Here is a 14730-nt window from a genome sequence, read left to right as displayed (position 1 = left end):
CTGTGGAATCTGAGTGTTTAGAGGAAGCCACCAAACTGTCTTCTCCAGACTGCCTTTCACTAAACACGTCCCCTTCTCTCACCACTGTCCACAGAAGCTGTCCTGGGCTGGGGGCGCTCACATGAAACTGACACAGACTGCTGGGGACCCGGCAGAAGGCGGCGGCCCTGGACTCAGAGCCGTACTGCAGGTCAGAGGGGCAGGGAGGGCCCGGGATCCTGAGAGGTCCCGTCCTCCTGGCGCCACATGTAGGCCTGTGCGGGCCCTGAGTGAGGAAGACGGGGAAGGCAGTGGCCCTTGCTCCTTTCTGCCCAGGGCACCCTGCGGCACAGCCTGGCCCACCAGCACCCTTCCTTGCCTCTGCCCCCTGCCCAGGGCCCAGCAGCCCCCTCCACCAGGACTCAGCTGCAGTCTGCCTGTGGCCAGCGGGCCTTTGCCTCATTGGCCTCAAGGCTGTGCCTGCCCCTGATGCTGCAAAACTTACCTGGAGCTCACGTCCCTTTCCTCTCTCCTGACCCATTTCAATGTAGGACCAGTTTTGATGCTGGCCTGTCCTCTGTACACAGGGCAGTTAGGCCCTGTTCACCTGCCCTGGGCATCTGGTTTTATGTCTGCAGTTGAGCCTTTATGTGGGAGAGGGTTGGGGCTGTGGGCACCGAGACACTCAGGCCCTTGGAGACCAGGTGCCCCTGAGCTACCCCCACGCGATGTCTTGGCCTCTCCTTCCCCAGGCAGACTCTAGGAGAGGACCCGTATCTGTGGGTGGTCTCAAGAACACCTGGCTGGTGGGGTGAGAGGCAGGGGCTTAGTGGAGGGAGGGGGTACGGTGCGGGTCACTGAGCTCCATCTCTGCCTGGGGTCCAGAGCACCCTTAGATCCTACGGCTGCCAAGGGGCTGTGGTTGACCTCACTTCCTGATGGCCAAAGGCTGCCGGGGACACAGCTCCTTCTGCTTCCTTTGTGCCCTATGTGTCCCTGGAGGGAACCCTGGGGGTGGGCGGGGTGCCAGGAGGGCCTGCGGGGTGAGTGTGCGGTGTTGGGTGCTGGTGGGGTTTTCCATGTAGCCCTCAGAGGCTCACCTTGGTGGGATATGGGTGAGGCCCCCAGCCTGACTTCTCTCCTGTGGGTGGCGGGGACCCCTTGAGACGCTCTTGGACACAGGTGGTACCTTTCAGGTGGACTGCGGCAGAGGCTCCAGGCCCTCTCCTTGACTCCCCCTGCAGCTGACCCTGCGGCCCTGCTGTGATGCACACCTGGCTCCCAGCAGATGACACCCACTTCCAGCCTCTGGGCCCAGGGGTGTGCTGGTGGAGCAGCTGCTGACTGTCCTGCTGGCCAGGGCCTTCTAGTTTTCTTTTCAGACTTGACAGTGGACTCCAGAGCTGCGAATGGTGCTCAAGGCACCGCAGTGTCCAGCCCCATGGGACTTTGTTTCCAATCTAACCCTGCAGTGGGGGCGTGGGGGATGGGAGGGGAGTGGGAATTGATAGCAAACGCCGTAACTCCTCAGCTAATCTTCCAGAGGGACAGAAGGAACCGCCAAGAGCAAACCAGAAGAGAATCATACAGCGATATATTTCCAAGAAAAGTTATTAAAATATTGACATTTCATCTGCACAAGCTTATCCCTCAGACGTCCTCCAGACGGCCCTCAGACAGGGCTAATTTAATTATGTTCCACCTGCACCTGCTCGACATCAATCGGATCCTTCCAGAAAGGGCGGCACTTATGTACTGTCAGCTTTGGAGGCTTTCCTAGAACTTATCTCGATTTCCAATGGGCTTTAAGGAATTCTCATTCCTGAAACAGATGAGGGTGAACTTCTCAGGTGACGACGCCGTCCGAGGTGGCAGCCAGGCAGGTGCCTCCTCTGTGGATGGACCCTGCTGGAAAGTGAAAACAGCCTGGAACCAGACGTGAGCCCACGGCCACTCTGGATGCACTGTGAAGAGCTGTGTGGAGCTCCCTGTTCAAACACTGTCTTTGATGTGATAATGGGAGCATCTGTCTTCCTGGGAGGGCCTGGTGAGAAACCGAAGCCTCCCGAGATAGAGCCCAGTCGAGCAGTTTGCAGAATCAGGTGAAGGAGGAGCTGGAGAAGGAGCTGGAGTGAGCGTCTGCTGACCTGGAAGACGGCTCTCAACACGTGTGCCCGTGTGCCCGTGTGCCCGTGTGCCCCGTGTGCCCGTGTGCCCTGTGTGCCCGTGTGCCCTGTGTGCCCGTGTGTGCCCGTGTGCCCGTGTGCCCGTGTGCCCTGTGTGCCCGTGTGCCCTGTGTGCCCGTGTGCCCATGTGTGCCCGTGTGCCCGTGTGCTCGTGTGTGCCCTGTGTGCCCGTGTGCCCTGTGTGCCCGTGTGTGCCCGTGTGCCCATGTGCCCTGTGTGTGCCCGTGTGCCCGAGTGCCTGTGTGTGCCCGTGTGCCCGAGTGCCCGTGTGTGCCCGTGTGCCCGTGTGTGCCTGTGTGTGCCCGTGTGCCCGTGTGCCCGTGTGTGCCCGTGTGCCCGTGTGTGCCCGTGTGCCCGTGTGCCCATGTGTGCCCGTGTGTGCCCGTGTGCCTGTGTGCCCCATGTGCCCGTGTGCCCGTGTGCCCTGTGTGTGCCTGTGTGCCCGTGTGCCCCGTGTGCCCCGTGTGCCCATGTGCCCGTGTGTGCCCGTGTGTGCCCGTGTGTGCCCGTGTGCCCGTGTGTGCCCGTGTGCCCGTGTGCCCGTGTGCCCTGTGTGCCCGTGTGCCCTGTGTGCCCGTGTGCCCATGTGTGCCCGTGTGCCCGTGTGCCCGTGTGTGCCCTGTGTGCCCGTGTGCCCTGTGTGCCCGTGTGTGCCCGTGTGCCCATGTGCCCTGTGTGTGCCCGTGTGCCCGAGTGCCTGTGTGTGCCCGTGTGCCCGAGTGCCCGTGTGTGCCCGTGTGCCCGTGTGTGCCCGTGTGTGCCCTGTGTGCCCGTGTGCCCGTGTGTGCCCGTGTGTGCCCGTGTGCCTGTGTGCCCGTGTGTGCCCGTGTGCCTGTGTGCCCCATGTGCCCGTGTGCCCGTGTGCCCTGTGTGTGCCTGTGTGCCCGTGTGCCCCGTGTGCCCCGTGTGCCCGTGTGCCCGTGTGTGCCCGTGTGTGCCCGTGTGCCCTGTGTGTGCCCGTGTGTGCCCTGTGTGCCCGTGTGCCCGTGTGTGCCCGTGTGTGCCCGTGTGCCTGTGTGCCCGTGTGTGCCCGTGTGCCTGTGTGCCCCATGTGCCCGTGTGCCCGTGTGCCCTGTGTGTGCCTGTGTGCCCGTGTGCCCGTGTGCCCGTGTGCCCGTGTGCCCGTGTGTGCCCTGTGTGCCCGTGTGCCCGTGTGCCCGTGTGCCCTGTGTGCCCCTCCTGAGGAGCTCACGGAAGGAGGAAAAGCAGACACTGTCAGGGCTCATTCCCCTCACTCTCCCCTTCCTTAGATTGCGTGAAGCAGAATTGCCAAGCACAGGCAGCACCTGGATCCCCTCAGAGGCCTGGTGAGCACTGCCCGATTCTTGGGAGCAGGGGGCACAACTTCCTCTGGCCGACATCTCGAGCTTCAGGCAGCTGGAATCCTGGGAGGGACCCTGCGCAGTGGTGCCTCAGGTCAGACTGTGGGCTGGGAGCTGGGACCCCTCAGGATCCCCGGGCTCGTGCATGGGGGCCCACAGCGCTGCCTGGCCTTGTGTGTTGACTCCAAGCCCCTCCTGATTCCACCGTCTCCAGCTCCTGGGCTGGGCCTCTCCTGCAGCCTCAGGATACAGCGCTCCACACCAGCCCTGTACAGTCCAGGCACAGCCAACGGGTACCTCTGCTGATGGACACCTCTGCCCATGGCCGCAGTGCCTCTCCCTGTCCTGCCTCCATGCTCCTGTGGGCCCTGGGGCCAGCTTCTCTGCCACCACCTGCCCCAGCCTCCACGTCACCCTGAAGGCCCACCACTTTTCCCTCTGCCAGGAGCTCTGCAGTGTCCCCCCTGCAGGTGAAAGGATTGGCCCCAAGTGCATAGGCCCGGCAGCCTTGGCCCTGCAAGTCCTTTGGGCCATGCTGTCCCCGTCTGCTCCCAACCTGCTCCTCTGATGTTCCCTGCCCTCCAGAAACAAATGTCTTCTCTCCTCCTGCCTCGTCAGCTGTGTGTCCTCAGTCCCACTCTGTCATCAAGCCATGGCAGTTTCCTTCCCCAAAGCCCCAAAGACCGTCTGGACCCTCAGAGCTGCGTGCTCCACCTTCCCCATGGGTGGAGCCTCCTGGTCTGCCCTCTGTGAGTTTCTGGAGGGGGGGGGTCCTGGTCACATCTGCATCCTGTGTCCAGCAGAGCTGATGTGCAGCTAGTTTGTCCCCCCAAATGTCCACCGAGGAAGGACAGAGAAAAGAGCTCCGCGTGAGTCGCACACCAACAGAGAGACCTGCTGCGGCACTGGGAGCCTGGCCTGGGTGAGGGAGCAGAACTACCTAGCGCTGGTTGGTGCCACCTGTCAGGGGAGCCAGGGGATGTGACAAAACGGAGTCCTGCAGGTGCTGGGGCCACTACCACAGCACGGCTCCAGGGCTCTAAGTCCCCAAGTGTCCCCAGACCCCAGCTTTAGGCTACCAGGCCACCAAGACTCACTGGCCTCTGTCCCCTCCACCGCCAGGGTGTGTCCCTCAAGATGCCATTGGGGGTGATGTTAGCATTATCAGGGTGACAACAATCATGTTACTTTGAGTGAAATGGTAATTTGGGTTTTAGAGTCAGAGGTCATTTCATTTCGGCCGGGCAGGCATCGATCCCAGCTGATTTAGTGAGAGGGCAGCAGCCCGATGCCTGGTCAGATCTGGTGGATTTTTGGAGAGGAGCCCAGGACATTATGGTCAACTCCAGGAGACGCACCTGGGGAGTCTTGTATACACACTCATAAAAATCCAGGAGTCTCTCCACTGCTCCAAGTCGAAGTCAGTTTCCCCGTGACACTCAGCAGCCACTGCGGCCCTACAGCCGCGGTTTCCTTGATATCAGGAGAATCTTTCCCTGTCTCTGGGCATCAAGACGAGCCACCCCAGGTTCTGGACCACGCCCCGGTGTCTCTCTGGGCCCTGTGCTCTGCTGGGGAGAGCCAGCGCCGCTCCTGGGCGCTCCTGGGAGGGGACAGACCGGCTGGGGTGCTGCCCTCCAGCCTTCCGTGTGTGTGGAGCAGGGCTGAGGAGGCGCTGCCAGCACACCCGTACTCAGGCCTCTGGGACTCCACGTGTCACGGGCCAGTGAACCCCTGGGAACGCGCTAGGAACGGGTCTGCAGAGGGGCCACCTTCACAGTGGGGCCCCACCACAGCAGGCTTCCTAGAGACCACCCCTGAGGGCCTGACCGGTGCCAGTGAGGGCTGGGGACAGGGGCTGGTCCACTCACTGCCACCTGCGAAGCTTGTCACTTACACAAGTGGACTCCCGCCAATGCAGTCCCAGCTGGGCTCTGTTGGCAGGGGCTCCTCTGGTCCACCTGTGGGCATGTCCTTCTGCTGGCTCCTCCAGAGACGGTGTGTGGGACGAGCCCCTAGAGCCAGATGACTGTGGGGACAACACGATCACTCCATGATGGCATCTTGCACTGAACTGACTTAAAGAATTAAGTCGGCCAGGTCCCAGGGTGAGGGTGAGTTTTCTCTAGTAGCCATCATCGATGGTTGGCCTGCAGGGCCACGGCTGGGGCCAGGAAGGAAGGGCCCCACACAGGCATGAGATGCCACATTCTTGAAGAGCCAAAGAGTTGTTCTAGAAGGGCAGTCCTGTGGTGATCCTCTGCTTGGAGGCCTTTCTATGGTTTCCTGCATTTACTAAAATGTAAAGATCACGGCGGTGCCAGGGTGGAGTCCAGGCAGGTCCAGGGGCCCTGGCTGTGGAGGAAGGAGAAGTGCTCTGTGGGCGTCCCCCTGGCTGCAGGTCCCTGGGAACACTTCCAGACACACCCAGCACCCGCCGGGTGAAGGGCCGGTGGGTGCCAAACCCTCAGACTTCTGAGGGAGGGAGGCAGAGGGTAGGGAGAGGCGGCAGCAGGAGGGCCACCCAGGGTCACAGCCCGGCCTGGCTTTGCTGTAAGAAGCGCTGAGCAATGGCCCCACCTGGGACTAGGGGGAGCTAGAGTCAAACCAGGTGGATCGGCATGACTGGCGCGTAGACGGCCGTCTCATCATGTTGGGGTTTGGACTTTTAAAAAGACAATACATTATTGATGAATAGATCTGATGGGACCTGATAAAGCAAAACAGGGAGTTTATTATGACAAGATCAATAGTGTGTGGTTCTATGTGAATGATGACTGTGCTGGGGAGGGCCCGCAGGCCTGCGGGCTGCAGATGGCTCTGCTGCGTCATGGGATGTGCAGCACTTGGGTCCCTAGCTGCAGGAGCAGGAGAACAAGGAAGTGACTTGCAGGTCTAAGACGGCTGCGAGCTAAGCACATCTGGAGCCTGTCGGGTTGGCAAGGTCTGGAAGAGAGCCTGTTAGCACGCGGACCACCATGTTCTGACGGTCTGCGCTGCAAATGGCACAGGAAGCAAGGAGAGTGCCGGCTTCCCCAGAGCTCACAGCGCTGGCTTATGGGCTCTAAGTTCCCATCTGAGTTGGTCCTCCCTGAGCGTAGGGAATGGATAGCTTGGTGTAATAGATAAAGATACTGAGGTTCAGGGAGGCTAAGTAACTTGTCCAGTTCACACAGCTGGCGAGAGGCAGAGATGGGAGTGCTTTCTCACATTGCTGACCTGAGGGCCCCGCATGACCCTTGCTGCCACGGAGAAGGGCCAAGAACACCTGAAGCTGTTACCGGAGGTGGAAGGGGTGGCTGCGATGTCGATGTCACTGTGTGCTTAATTTTATCATGAACTAGTGTCGGGAGCTGCCCTGGATGCAGATGCCTTTAGGTCCTGATGCACAGGGTTCTGGACAATGCTTGCTTTCAGTCGGGCCCGGTAGTGCCAGGTCGCAGTCACTTGGGCGTCACCCCAGCTCGGATAACGAGGCGTGGCTCCAGGAATAGGTGTCACCCACTGGGGCTGAGCCACACTCCCCTGTTCCTTTGTAACCCCACCCCTTTTCCCTTTTGGGGATGGAATGTTCATGGAACCTCCCTTGGGTGTCCCCTATATGATAATAAGGAATTCCGTGGCTCTCTTTCCACCGACCCTTGAGATCAGAGAGCCGGCTCTGATTTGAACAGTTACTTCTGTGTGGTTGCGTGTCTTCCTGGTGGTTTTCTGACGTTGCTGGAGTAGTCAGATGTTGAGAACCAGCATTAGGTCACCAGCTAGGAGAGATGGCGAAAAACTAGGTTAGAACCACAACGGGATCTGAAGGTTCTAGAAGTGACTTTCATGGCATCCTGCCATGGGGTGTGAGTGGGTCGAGGATGAGGCTGTGTCATCGGCCTGGATACCCGGCCTGGCACGGCCCTGGAGAGTGGGTGTTCAGGAGGTGTTACATACAGGTGTGGTCCAACGGAGCACGGCACCCCTGGGAAGCTCTTCCTCGTCACCAGCACAAGTCCTGACAGAGCCAGGCCCCGCGGGGTGGGGCCTCGTGGGAGGGCTGAGGTCCCTGGTAGGTGGTGGGCCCCAGCCCCTCCCTCTCTCGCACCTCCCCGTCTCAGGAGCAGCTTGGCTTCTCCAAGAGCCGCTGCCATGACCTGTGGCCTCCCCATGGCCCACAGCACCAGGGCCACGCCTCGCGGACCAAAACGTCCCATGGAATCCTTTGTCTCAGTGGATCGTCTTCGGTGTTTGCTGTAGTGGGGAGGCTGACTCAGGGTCGCGGTTCTTCCCAACCTCAGAGGACAGCCTCCAGGTGTGGTCCTGGTGATGTGGAGCTTCAAATCTGCCCCGTTCCTGCTCTTCCTACAGCCAGGTCTCTCCTTGCTCAAGGACACCTTCTGAGTCCCCCTGGAGAGGTCTGTGCTGCACACTGCCTCGGTGCTTCCTGCACTGCTGCAGCGTGGCCGGGAGCAGACTTCCCAGCAGTCGGTGCCGCGGGGGTCTGCAGCCAGGGCCAGGGACGTCCCTCGGGGTGGCGTCTGTCCTGGCCCCCTCCAGCCCCACATCCTGTTCCCAACAGGCAGCACCTGCAGCGCAGTCTGGACCGGCCAGGCCAGAAGGACCTGGTGGGTGTGGGTCCCGGCATCCTTCACCCAGGGCCGCTGCTCTGGTCTGAGGTGTGTGATGGATCTGGATTTGCCGTCGGCCTCTCTGGCTCTTTCTGCTGCACCTGCTGGAAGGGAGGCCCTGGCTCTGCCTGGATGAGCCATCTGCCCGTGAGGCCGTGTGGCCAGCTTCCTCTCCCACCTGTGGTGCCCTCCTGGGGCTGGGAGGACGGCCCCAGCTCTTGCAAGGAGCTCTCTACACCAACTGGGGTCTATAAAATACTGACTTGACATTCGAGCAGCCATCTGATAAGTTTTGCTCTCCTGTACTTCCTCTTACCGAATTTCCCCCACCCCTTAGTGACCTGCCCATGCTACCATGACCCTAAGCCAATCCACGATGACAGGACCCTTGACTCCGGAAAGCCCCGTGGTGCCATCGACCTCAGCCAATCCCATGCTATTCCCACGGGCCTAGCTCTGATGCAAGCACCCCCGCCAGTCCCACAGCACCCGGCTCCCACTCCAAACTACTACCCCACAAAAGCTGGACCCCCGAATGCCACAGTCTGGCTGGGCAAAATAACTGGGAGGTGACAAGCAACTTGAAGGCTGAAGCGGAACTGCTTTATTGCGGAACAACAGCGGTATATACACCTAACTGATTACACCCAGCTCGACTCAATCAGCATCATCCGACACAGCAGTCAGCCAATAAGGAGTCCCCACCAACTTAATGGCTCCGTGGCGCTGCTTCACAAACCTCTCCTCCTGGCAAACTGCCGGGTGCCCTCTGGACTGGGTTTGCGGTCCCCCACACCCGAACATCTCGGGGCCTCTCTCCTCTCTAGGGAGATGGCCTTTATGTCGGCTCCGACAAACCCTCGCGTGGCTCTCTGCCTGGTCTCCGTCCCTCATCTCTGCCTCGCCCTCTCTTGCCTTCTCACTCTCCTGTCAGGGGCGGGTGGGAGATGGGGTGGGGGGAAGGGGTCTCCGGTGACCGTCCCGCAGGGCTCTGTCTTGGTCTTCCTGCTCAGGGCACTGCTGGCCCCTGTGGTCAGCGCCATCCACTCATCTACCACAGGGAGAAATTAGATGGTGCCACCAGAGCTCCGGGCCGCATCACGCCATCTGGAGAAAGCGCTGCGGGGTGGCGGGGTGCTGCAGTGAGAACCCTGGCTAAAGGGTCTTGTGTTCCTCCGTCACCTAAGGTCACGCTCTGAGTGCTGGTCTGCTGCGTGGCCTTTTTCAAGAAATCCTGCTGTCTCACCATTTATTATGTGTGCCCTCCTGCCGCCCCGGGCGGGTCCTCTTCTCCTGTCATGCTCCTAGGGCCTGTGTCTGGAGGTGCCAGTCACCACCTACAACAAGGTTAAAGGGCTGTCCAGAAGGCCGTGTTACACGCATAACGTTGGGATCCCAGTCATTGCGGTCCAGGGTGAACCAAGGAGATCTTCCTGTGCTTCAACCTGATCTCCCCTCTTGACCCAGTGCGCCCTTGGCCGTGTCCTCCCTGCCCACCCCACAGCCGTGCCTGCTTTCCATGCTCTCAGGTCTGCCTCTGCCTCGACTGACCACTCTCTTGAGACACCAGCCTCTTCTGTCTGAGGCCTGCCTTCTGCCTAAGCTGCACCCTTCAGGATTTCCGTGCCTAAGGTCCTTGGAGTGTTCCAAGTTGCAAAAATGCCACAAATTCTTCCCCTTCCAAGTCAGTTTCTCCACCCTGTGGAGCTGCTTGGAAGTGTGACAGGAGCGGAGGCTTGTCAGGCATGTGCACGGCGTGGCTTGCTTTCCGGCAGTGTACTGCACCCAGAGACCACACTGAGAATGAGCCCCAGCAGGACCCTTCTTGGGGATGAAGTGTTCCAAAGAGGAGAGTTGAGTCCCCAACCATCAGTGTGCCCACCAGCAGGCAGGGAGGGAGGCTATCCTGGCCCTCCAGCAGCTGACTGCAGGCTGGCTGGCTGCAGATGCAGGAAGGTCTCACCCAGGCACTGCCTGCAGAGTCAGGAGGGGTCACTCCACTCCCTGAGCTTCCAGGGGGAATGTTTTGCAACAAAAGCTAATACACATGGCGCAGACTTAGTTTCATCTGCCTAAAATATCTTTGTTTATCTTCATCCTAGAGAGTTCTAGAATTGGCATAAAACTCTAGGCTGAAAGTCCTGAACACTTTGAAGATGCTGCTCAATCACAGTCCCCTCCGTTTGCTGCTGGTGGCCCGTGTTTAGCTGGGTCTCCTCCTGTGAGCCGTCCCTGGTCTCCCCAGCCCCAGGGCCATTTCTGGATGCTTTCAAGTTTTTTCCATTGTCTTTGATTTTTCTCGGTTTCACAATGTAGCACTTGGGGTGAACTTTGTACCCTGACTGGGATTTGGGGACATTTGGGGATCTGGTGACTGCCGTTTTCCCATAATTTGGAAAATTATCAGCTCTTATCTCTCATTGTCTCTTTCCCATGTTTCTCTTGTTCCCTTTTGAAGTCCAAATCTCTGCACAGTGGCCCATGGCAGTCTCTCTGTAGCCCACCCTGGCTCCATGCTTGTGCCCTACGCTGTGCCTCTCGGGACTGGGTTCAGGTAACTCTGACCCACACTACACGTCCCTCTTCTACTGTCCATTCTGCCTCTACTTCATTCACATTTAGGGGAAGTTTCGTAATTTTTCAAGTCATCTTGTTCCCTGCTAATACATTTAAGCTTCCTTTTGAAGCTTCCCTTGAATTTTTAAAACATATTAAAATTTTAGTGCACACGTCTGATGTCCCAGTGTCTGAAGTCTCACGAGTCCATTCCGCTTCCCTAATCACTGGTGCTGTCTCTACTCCAGTGCCGCTGTCTGAGGGTCTCGTCTTCCTAGGAGCTGCCGTTCTTCAGGAGGAAGCTGGGCTGGAGCGGCGTCCCCCCAGGGAGGACCTGCCCCCTCCCTCCTCTCCTGCTCCTCGTTCTTCTCTTGACACCTGAGCCACTCAGGTTTCCCTGAGGTCTTGGGGTCACGCAGCCCGGGTGGGGACCTGCTGTGTGGCCTGGATGAGGAGGCAGGGTGCAGGACGACAGGCAGCCTCTCTCTGCCCTCTCTGGGTGCCAGGCTCACCCTCATTCTTCCCCACACCCTCTGCCCAGCCCAGGGAGGGTCCCGGGTGTTCCTGTGGGCAAGGGCTGAGTACAGTCCTCCTTCCCGTGATCTCTTCTGTGATTTTAATGTTTTATGCTTTTTTTTTCTGCAGTGGCACATGTAGTTTGCAGCAGAGGAGCTGATGGGAGCCTGGAATCGGGTTCAACCTGGCCACAAGTTCAAGGTTAGACTCTGGAGCCTGCACTCCAGTAGTGACTATTTTGTGGGCAAAAAAATCTCCCAACTAAGAATTGACGTGTTTCCCCACCGGGCTCCATGCTCCGAGGGCTTCATCCTCCGAGGCTCCCGTTCAGCTGATGAGGACGTGGGTTTGGCCGTCTGTGTGGATCTCTCCTGTGATAGCTGTTATCTCCAGCAAAGGGCCGCTCTGTGCCTCATTCCTGGTCTGCAAACATCTCTGGCGCGTCCTAGGTGCTGGGCTCTGGCGTGTAGGTGGAGAACCCAGCCTAGGTGACCCCTCCCCTTGGACCTGGTGTGGATTGGGTTATGTGACAGAGGGGAATGGAGACTGCTCATCAGCTGACCGCCACATGGGGAGACAGTGTGGGTCGTCCAGGCTGCCCATAGAATCACGGGTTCCTCCACGTGGAAGAAGGAAGTCAAGAGGGCTCAGAGCCGAGCAAAGGTCTGGCAGACGCTGCCTGCCTGGCTCTGAAGACTGAGTGCGGGACCCAGGCCTGGGGATGTGGTGGCCCCTGGGGTGGGAAGAGGCAGGAGATAGATCCTGACTCAGGAGACAGTTCCCAGGCTCCGCCCTCCAGAAGGAGCTTGGTTCTGCCAGCACTTGGCTCTAGCCCTGGAGATTTCTTCCAGACCTCCGACCCAGAGCTGAGTGTGGGGACCTGTGCTGTTTCAGGCCACCGCATGGGTGGGGTTTGCTGCAGCAGCCACCGGAGGCCACCCCCTGTAAGTGGGCAGCATGATCTGATGCCAGGCCACAGAAGAGAGGGCACCTGTTTTGTCTCTGCCTCCAGGCTGGCCAGTGGGGCCCCGGGTGCCTCTTCCCCCAGTCACTTGAAGGCTCAGGTGCTGGGGACTGAAGCTCAGCTCTGAGCAGCACGTTGACCAGGGGTCCCTCCAAGAGCCTGGGGCCTCCTGGCCCCACCAGCAGCCCTGAGAGACTCTGTGAGCTGCAGTGTCTTCGTATGCCCCTGCTCATGGACGGGCGTGGGATGGCGCTGGGGCGTCAGAGCCTCCACGTCTATGGCACTCGATGGCATCTCCATGGCACCACTGGGTTCAGAGCTGCTGTCTTGGGCTTCAGTGTTCTTCTGTTGAGGACAGGAGCTGCCTGTCCCTGTCCAGGAGAGGGACACTGCTTTAAAGAGGCTTGTGCAGTCCTCACGGGGCAGGCAGCTGCCTAGGGATGCTGAACAGGTGCCCTGTGAGGCGGAGGGCCAGTGCTGCCCTCAGGGCACCTGCGTCCAGCTGCCTCTCTCCTAGAGGGGAGCCCCTCCCATGCCAAGGTGAGCCCAACCCCAGCTCCTGGGGTGGGCTTGGCAGCTCACCTCTTGGCTTCCTGCTTGGCTCAGCCAGCAACCTCTCATCCCCAAAGTCTGCCACGCACACCCATCTGCTAGCTCCTCCCCCTGGGAAAGGCAGCAGAGGATCACCCGTGTGGCAATTAACTTTAAAAGTACTTCTGCATAGAATGCCAATGTCTGTGAGGGCTCAACCCAGCCAGGGTGCTGGCCCTCGAGAGCTCTGATGTCACCTCTGACCCAAACGGACAGCACAGGGCCTGATTCCCAGCTCCTGGCAAGGTGGGAAGTTGCTTCCCAAGTGAGCTGAGTGGACTTGGAGGCTCTGCAGCCCCTGGATGTGGTTTGTGCTCCAGGAGCCCAGCACCCCGACCCCACCAGCAGCCCCTGGAGCTGACACCCGGCCGCAGTTGGGACCTTGAGACACCCACAGTGTCAGTGACAGTGACCACTGTCAGAGGTCCCTGAACTGATCTCTGGAAGTGAAATTTACAGGCAAGGGGCTGGCCAGAACTCCTGGGGGCAGACAGTAGGGTTACCCCTGGCCACCGGGGTGCTTGGAAATGAATATTTGCACCCTCAGCCAAGCTCTGGTGAAGTCTGACTTCATGGCGCTACTCTACTTGCTCCTGATGGGAGGGGACGATGGCCTCCTCCTACCTCTAGCCGGGGGACCTTCAGGTATGTACCCAAGTCCCTGACTGGCCGACCAGCTTTGGCTGGCTGAGGTCGAATGAAGACAGACTGCATGGAGTGATCACTGAATTTAAAACTGTACCACAAGTTCTCTGGGAGTCGGGAAAGGTACTCAGCTCATAAAAGCACATTTCTAGCTACCACGTGTGTTTTCTAATTTAGAAAGTGCTTCATCTCCTTGGTGTTGGTGGAAAACAAATGAGCATGCACGCTGGGGCCTGAGGCTCTCACGGTTCCAGAACAGCTCTGCAGCTGGGGAAATGTGCAGCACAAGGAAAGCTAAGGGGAAAGCGGGACTCGGGTTTTTTGAACTTTAAACTTTGCATCTGCAACTACAAGGGAGATGACTGCAAGCTGTGCTGACCTGTGGTTGCAGAGACGAGGGTGTGGCCCTGTGGGGGCTCCTCCTGGCCCTGTCTGGTCCACTCTGGAGGTATTTGGGAGTAAGTATTCTGACTGCTGCCTGAGGTCACGGGTGTCCATAGATAACTTTTTTAAAAGCCAAAAATCATATATTTCCATAAAATTATGAAATAAACATACTTCGTGGTTTTTATTTACCCTATTAGTTAATGAGGATATGAAAACCAGTTCCTGCAAGAACCCGAGGCCAGTTGCCACAGGAGGGCAGGAAGGAGGGCAGCCGCCAGCAGGAGGGCAGGGGGGAGGGCAGCCGCCAGCAGGAGGGCAGGGGGGAGGGCAGCCGCCATAGAAGGGCAGGGGGGAACTCCCCGCGGGGAGCAGGGGTGTCCTGTGGGTCCGTGGCGCCATCTTCAGCACAATCTTCTCTAGGAAATCAGCTCTGTCTCTACTAGAGAGTCGCAGGTGCTGTTCTGGGCAAGACCCTCTCCACCATGAGCAGCCTCCCACGTGCCCACTGCTGTCTTCAGGGAGCTGGAGATGGCCCAACCTAAGGCCTGGCGCGGGTCTCCACAAAGTCAGATAACCCTGGAGCGCTGGGCACCTCCTGTCACATTGAAGGACACTGGGTAACCTGTTGTTCCATCTCAAAGTTTTTGCTGACATGGGTCACGTGTAGAAACCACGGGGTGGGGTGTCAGCTAGCTTTTTATCACTGCGAGCAAAACACCGGACAGGAATGACCTAGAGGGGGGAGAGCTTCTTTTGTCCTGGCTCAGAGGGTCCTTCCGAGGCCAGCCGACTCCATCCCCGGGGCCTGCGGTGAGGTACAGCATCGTGGTGGACGGCCCTGTCAGGAAGCAGCTCAGCCCACGACAGCCAGGAAGCAGAAGAGAGAAAGCGAGAGTCAGGAGCCAGGGACAAAGTATGCTGTCCCCAAGGCATGCCTCAGGGACCCTGGACCTGACACCCGCTCGCCCAGC

General features: G+C 59.2%; 2 protein-coding genes across 12 annotated transcripts in view; both read left to right on the top strand.

Annotated features, from left to right (window-relative positions):
- The window catches only part of LOC308634007 (uncharacterized protein), a 121998-nt gene extending 110388 nt beyond the window's left edge, over window positions 1-11610 (top strand). For 7 of the 11 annotated variants that reach the window (XR_014018935.1, XR_014018936.1, XR_014018937.1 and 4 more), the window contains 2 exons: window positions 3416-3581; window positions 3702-3957. Coding sequence is in view for 5 of the 11 variants with exons in the window: in XM_081267554.1 (XP_081123680.1) it covers window positions 3416-3581; window positions 3702-3906 (371 nt within the window). In the remaining 6 variants the exon portion in view is untranslated. Of the gene's footprint in view, window positions 1-97; window positions 191-3415; window positions 3582-3701; window positions 3958-11301; window positions 11375-11460 lie in introns of those variants that run through there. The other 4 variants (XR_014018939.1, XM_081267555.1, XM_081267557.1 and 1 more) reach the window with 4 other exon arrangements.
- LOC308634056 (uncharacterized protein) lies at window positions 6720-9549 on the top strand (the record flags this gene model as incomplete). Its single annotated transcript, XM_081267636.1, has 3 exons — window positions 6720-6807; window positions 7356-7510; window positions 7591-9549. 3 exons carry the CDS (start codon window positions 6720-6722, stop codon window positions 8365-8367), a joined length of 1020 nt encoding a protein of 339 aa, XP_081123762.1. The 3' UTR covers window positions 8368-9549.
- Window positions 11611-14730: the final 3120 nt, after the last annotated feature.

The sequence above is a fragment of the Spermophilus citellus genome, assembly GCF_964194105.1.
Source record: "Spermophilus citellus genome assembly, chromosome: 15".
In the NCBI taxonomy this organism is placed as follows: Eukaryota; Metazoa; Chordata; class Mammalia; order Rodentia; family Sciuridae; genus Spermophilus; species Spermophilus citellus.
This window is presented reverse-complemented; position numbering and strand designations above follow the sequence as displayed.